A 6695-nucleotide genomic window follows, 5' to 3' on the forward strand; every position below is an offset into this window, starting at 1 on the left:
GTTTAGCGCACGTTAAACTCTACATGCAAAAAACAAAACAAAACAAGACAACGCTGAAATACTCGGCCCCCTGAGAAAAAACAGATTTATTAACAAGAGGTAATCAGGAAAGAATACACTTTTATACAAAACTGGAAATACGAGTCAAGCTGAAAGAAAGGTCATTCTCACGTCAAAGGGCATCGCTCGCTGCAACGTGCCTGTCGGAGGATTAAAGATCCAGGTGCGAGGGTTTAAATACAGCAACACAAACTGTTCTATAGAGATCCAACCTGAACACGTCAAACTGGAGCATGCCTGCCACTTAAGCCAGTAGGTGTTTTTTTTCTATACAAAGCCTGTAAAAAATACATAGAAATATTTCAGTTAGAAGCACATTAATACCACTGTATAGCTCCAGGTGATAGGCAGGGTAAAGGATGTGTTACACTTATGAGTTGGTTTGAAACGTTTCACACACAGCAGTTATTACAGCTGAACCGTCGTAAGGATAACACATTCCAAGGGATATATGTCTTTTAACACATTGCATGTGAGGAAATGCATCAGGCCGACTGCACACAGACACGTTTCTGCTGCGCTGGCAAGTCCTGGAGAAAAATAGTTCACAGACTTCGGTGGTATGTGATCCGTTTCGCCATTAAGGCAAAAACCCATAATGCACTGGCTAAAGAGGATTAACCCTAAAGACTGAACTCTCCTGTCGGTGTGGAATTTAACTTCCTGAAGTGGCTCAAAACTGGTTACATTTTGCTACATACATTGCCTGGTGCTTATAATTTATATACATCATGGTGCCCACCAGGGGAATAAATGTGGAGCTAAACTGCGGCCATAAAGTTTGTTCCAAATTTTTTTGTGTGAAACTAAAACAAACGTTAAAACTGAAAACAAAAGATTTCAAACTGAAAATAATTTTGAGACTAAAAATAAATGCTGAAACCTAAAAAAAAGATTTGAAACTGAAAACAAAGCATTGAAACTGAAAAACAAATTTGAAATCAGAGAAATAAGATTAAAAACTAGAAAAAAATATATTTTTTAATATATGATACAACGGCCTGCCATACTAGTTTAATTATAATAACCTATAATATTTTAAAACGATACGACAGAACAGCCTGCCATATTTTTGATTATTTAATACATTTGTCATTTATCACTTTTTTATATGATACAATGACCTGCTATATTTTTAAGTTATATGATATAATGGCCTGCCATGACATACTGGCTGGCATATATTTATTATGTGCTACAAAGGCCTGCCATACTACCTGACACATTTTCAAATTATACGAAACAGCTTACCTACTATACCTTGTTAATTATACGAGACAATGGCATGCCATACATAGTTATTTATATGATACAACAGCATGCCTTACTTATTAAATTATATGATAAAAGTGTTTTTTTTTATCAGTTTCAAATCTTGTTTTTTCAGTTCCAATTTTTTTAGTTAAAAAAATTAACAAAATCTATGGCTCCAATGTAGCTCCACAAATAAAGCATTAAAAAAGTGCTGAACAGAAACACAATAGTTTTGCTGGCATCTGACAAACAAAAAATAAATAAATAAATAAAAATAAAAAAGGAAATTCGGTTGTTAAAGCTGCAGCAGCCTAACGTTCAGCTTTTGGTTGTAAAATGTGGAGTTACGCTGAACGAATGTTAAAAATCTACTCATCAAATTCAACTAAATGTGTTTACAGCAAACTAAAACTCAAATTTAATTTTTCATACTTTGTGTTATTTGCTCCTTAAGGCAAAAGTACAGATCTTCAGAAGTGGGGTTTTATGGAAAGGTTATAAACAGTTAATATCTGTTGTAGATAGATTTTTTTAAAACAACTCTTTATATCTATGCATGATGTACTCTACAGGGAGAGGACAGAGGGAGACGATGATTTATCTTCCGTGACACAATATTAGCAGAAGCTAATTGGTCGCTAACAGTTTAGCAAAGTTAGTGACAAAAATAATCCCGTAAACGAAAAATATGTTACGCTATTAGTTGTTTAAAATCATGCCCAGCATTACATTAGCAAAAACTCTCCTACCTTTATGTATAATTTGTGGGGTTAAACTTGTATTTATACACACATAAATACTTTTAAGATCATATCTAATCTCATATTTTTCTATAGCAGTTCAAGGAGAATTTATTTTATAACCTTTACATTGTGTTCTGCTTGTTATTGTTTTAAATACGCAGACACTTGCATCTGTAGCTCTTCCAGCAGAAACATCATAACGTCTCTGCAGGAGCAGCCATGTTTGATGAAACTAAATGCCACATACAGGGTTATAAAGAGGTATTCAAGTGAACCGCTGTGATTTAATTTTAGATCAGAGTTTTAAGATGGCAGCGATACATTTTTCCATCTGTTAGTCTCACCAATCAGGTCAGAGATAAACTATATACCTCCAAATTAAAGTTATTTAAAACTCTGACTACGGCAGGTAAGATATTAATCATTCGTAACTTCTCCACAGAACCCCACTTCAAAGGACCTGAAAGATCCCAGGTCCTGCGTCGTCCCTCATGAATGTGAGCTTTTTAATACTGCACATTTTCATTTAGACATAACTGAATACCCACTCTATCTTTACTGTGTTGTAGCTTAAAATAAATAAATAAATAAATAAATAAATAAATAAATAAATAAATAGCATTTTAGACAATAAAGAACACATAAATAATCTATATCCATAGAAATAAAACCTCTCTGGTCTTCTACTCAGTTTATAATAACAAATATACACAAAGAGTCCGTCGGAGAGCAAATACTAGAAGGGCATAGTCTACTGTGTCTAATACAAATAATGTACATGTAGAGATCTTGTTTCTGGGTGCTCCACACAGAAACCCTCTTCATGATGACGTTTTGGGCTCGATCCTCAGAGAGGCTTCGTACAGGCTCTCCTCATCCATCACGGTGCTGAGGTCCAGCAGGTACTTCGCCGCCTGTGAGAACCAGAGAACAGTGATGAAAACTTCCTTTTATTAAATTTATAAGAGTGTTACAAAAGGTTCGAGTCATTTAAAGCAGCCAGACTTTCTTACAGGCTTTTAAAGAGATCCTAACCAAAAGTTCTTCAGGATTTTTGACATTTTTCTTCAGATTTTGGTTGTTTTTTCCCACTCATTTTAGTTTAGAACTTGATTCTTTACTTTCTACTTGTTTGATAAAACTCTAACCTCATAAAAACGCTAATTAATACACGATTAAAACATGCAACAGATCTGAAACCTTAAATGTAATTTAAGTATTACATTTTACCATATCAGCTCTTTAGATTCAGATCAGTTTGCTTTTTTTTTTTACAATTGAAGTCACAGAAAATGTAAAACAAAATAAACTTTAGAAAGAAAAACATGGAAAATCTGACCTTTGGCTGAAAATCTATCTTGTAGGCTGTTTGCTGAAACTGTCGGATCTCTCTGATAATATGAGATTTCTGGAGGAAATTAAAGAAGATGATGGTGATTAACTACCATGACAAATAAGAAATTAAAGTTATGTACAGAGTATACAGTAAATGATGCTACAGACTGTTTTTTTAATTGTAATTTTACCATTCTCATCTTAGAGAAATTGACCAGGTTGTCCTCGGTGTAGTTAGGTGTTCCCTCCTCGATAAAGGCTAAGTCCGTCAGGTACATCCCCAGGTAGGGCACACAGGGAGGGTCACAGCTGATAAAGAGGTGACACAGGTTATTTTTTAACTAAATTAGAAATATAGCAAAAATTAAAAAGTCTAATTTATTTTATTTTCAATGTGGACATATTCTTTAAAATCCTTCTTCACATGTAAATCATTCACTTCGGGTCTATATACAACAGTAGTTGGTAAGTCCAGATGTTATTTAGAAGTTCTGTTGCAAACATTGTGACATACACACACACATCTATATATATATATATATATATATATATATATATATCTCAGGATCTTACTGTGAACAAAATTACTTTAATATTTCAAGTCATACAGAATAGGGTTTGAGTGCAGACATTAAAGTGCCCGTGACATCAATATTTTTGTAACACTACCAATGCATTTTTGGAAAGATAACACTGAGAACATATTACAAAATAGATGTCATGCTGCTGGGATGAACAGTTGTTGAGATATTTGCGTGTGAAGTAACAGGAAGTGATGTTAAAGGGGAATGTCTGCATGAAAACAGAGCTAAGCTAAAATGCTCAACAGCCCAGACTGTGGAGAGGAATCGGACGTTTTAGATTATTTTGAGTCGCTATCGGACAGAAACAAAAAAACGAGTCAGAGTTCAAATCATAATGTTTCAATAAACAAAGACCAGTGAGTTCTTTTTTTAAAGGAGTTCCCCTTTGATGCCACTTCCTGTTTCCCTTTTGCCGAGCCAAGTTAGAAAGAAAACAGGACAGTTATGTGTCCGAATGGGTAAAATAATGTGTAGTGTGCCAAGTTTCTTAAACAGAACAAAGTTTTTTTTTAACATTTTGTATCTGATGAATAAGCATGTCACTTTAAGCAGTCATTTTCAGCCACTATAAACTCTTCTTTGGCGACTTCTGTCTCGTCTGGTACTGCTACGTATTAAAACAACTGTATATTTTATACTGGATTTGGATAGCTGAAGCAAACGGTTGGTTTCTTTTTGTGATGTTGTTTTGAAACGGAGAAGCCAAAGAACGGACTGTACACAGATTCATAAAGTACACGGACCAAATACACCGAGTACTTTAACAGGAAGTGAAAAAACAGGCTGACTCACTTCTTCAGAGCCTCTCTCAGGTTTTTGAATCGTCCCTCTGATGACACCAGCTTCTGTAGCTTATCAATCACCGTCTTTGTCTAGAAACGGGATCAGGAAGTGAAATACTTGGACACCAGCAGATCTGTTTAGGATGTTAGTTGTTTCTTACAGAGGGGACCTCTGATACCTGCTTGGAAACTTTGAGCCAGGTCCTCTTGAGGCGGAAGATGGAGCTGCGGTTGAGCGAGGACGTGATCTCCAGCACGGCGTTGTAGTTGTGGAGGCAGCGACAGATGTCCGCCACCGCCACCCACTTCTCCACCACCGCCACCCGCGTGTTCACGTCGTCCCAGTGGAGGATCTCCGAGGCGATCCTGTTACTGATCTAACACGAGGACAAAACAGAAACAAGCTATTGAAACTCATCGGCTGCTCCGCTCACCTGCGTCCTCAGGAAACACCCACATCGTTGAAATGTTTGGTGGTTTTCATGATGTACGGAGTTCGCTCGTTCTTGTCGTTCTTCATCCAACCTTGACCAAAAAACTCCCTGCAGAAAAATAAAAACATCTCTGTAATAAAACATTTCAATCACCCGGTGTGATAAACATTAACGCTCTCTGGACCTCCGTGACTCACTCGTATGGGATGACTTTGAAGACCAGGTGGTCCAGCATTGTGAGCTGCTCAGCAATCTCCAAAGCTGAGTGGTTCTCAAACGGTTCAGTCTTACTTTCTTCCATTGCCTGAACACAAAAATACATTCAATCAATGCGAGACAAAAACTGCTGGTATAAAACAGAGTCACGTTTTTGTGTTCCCTCCTCACCATCTGTGTGATGCTTTCTATGGTGGCCTGGTTGTCTCCTGGATCCTCCTGGGTCAGAGTCCTGAACACCAGAAGACAGAAACGCTTTATTTTAACAGCTCTGATTCATGCTTTAATTTATCCATTTAGGTTTTTGGAGGTTAGATTCACAGAATAAGAATGTTTATTATAAATGTAGGAACAGGCCTGGACTTTTCTTTACAGTTTGTGTTTTTGTTGTTATGGTTTTTAAAATGTGCACGTTTAATGTTTTAGTATTTCTACTCAATTTTTGTTTACTGTTAGTTTCCTTAATGGTTTGGTATAATTTTAGTTATTCTGTACTGTGTTATTCTTGGATTATCATGACCAGTAGTGATCAGGACACCTGTGGTCAGTGACATCCCTGGAAATAAACTGCTCATCTTTGTTAGATCATCTGTTGAACTCCATGTTTCTTGTTTTTGGTGTCTTTAGTTAAATTAATAAAATCCTTGTTTGTTTCTGAGAAAGCTCTTTATATGTTGGGACCTGCAACAACATTTAAAAGTAAGCCCTGCCTTCAGGACGAAGATAAATTGCTTTCTAAGATTTCCTTCCCAGCATCCAGACATGTATTTTTTTATCACTATGCACCAGTGGGCAAAGCTAACCAAAATGTTAGCTTCACTAACTCATAATCCTTGAACTAGAAATATAGTTTTAACATTAAATGGCTAAACATGTAAAAAAAAAAAAATTAGAAGATCCTAACACTAAACAGCTAAACAAGTAAAAATGAGCAGAAGCTAACATTAAATGCTACACAAGTAAAACTTAGTAGAAGCTAACACTAACATCTACACAAGTAAACAATTAGCGGAAGCTAACACTAACAAGTAAAATTAGCATAAGCTAATGAGCTAAACAAGTAAAACTTAGCAGAAGCTAACACTAACAGCTACACAAGTAAAAAATTAGCGGAAGCTAACAGTAATAAGTAAAAATTAGCATAAGTTAACGAGCTGAACAAGTAAAACTTAGCAGAAGCTAACACTAACAACTACACAAGTAAAAAATTAGCAGAAGCTAACACTAACAACTACACAAGTAAAAAATTAGCAGAAGCTAACACTAACAACTACACAAGTAAAAAAT

At 35.9% G+C, this 6695-nt stretch overlaps 1 protein-coding gene across 1 annotated transcript in view; it reads right to left on the reverse strand.

The window, feature by feature from the left end:
- Positions 1–2731: 2731 nt before the first annotated feature.
- The window catches only part of LOC106518966 (ras-specific guanine nucleotide-releasing factor 1), a 39191-nt gene continuing 35227 nt past the window's right edge, over positions 2732–6695 (reverse strand). Inside the window, exons 20-27 of the mRNA XM_014010417.1 lie at positions 5580–5640; positions 5390–5496; positions 5216–5300; positions 4938–5135; positions 4769–4848; positions 3584–3701; positions 3397–3465; positions 2732–2971 (exon numbers count right to left, since the gene is read on the reverse strand). Coding sequence (XP_013865871.1) covers positions 2879–2971; positions 3397–3465; positions 3584–3701; positions 4769–4848; positions 4938–5135; positions 5216–5300; positions 5390–5496; positions 5580–5640 — 811 coding nt within the window. The 3' untranslated portion in view covers positions 2732–2878. The remainder of the gene's footprint in view (positions 2972–3396; positions 3466–3583; positions 3702–4768; positions 4849–4937; positions 5136–5215; positions 5301–5389; positions 5497–5579; positions 5641–6695) is intronic.

This window comes from Austrofundulus limnaeus, unplaced genomic scaffold (assembly GCF_001266775.1).
Source record: "Austrofundulus limnaeus strain Quisiro unplaced genomic scaffold, Austrofundulus_limnaeus-1.0 Scaffold69, whole genome shotgun sequence".
In the NCBI taxonomy this organism is placed as follows: Eukaryota; Metazoa; Chordata; class Actinopteri; order Cyprinodontiformes; family Rivulidae; genus Austrofundulus; species Austrofundulus limnaeus.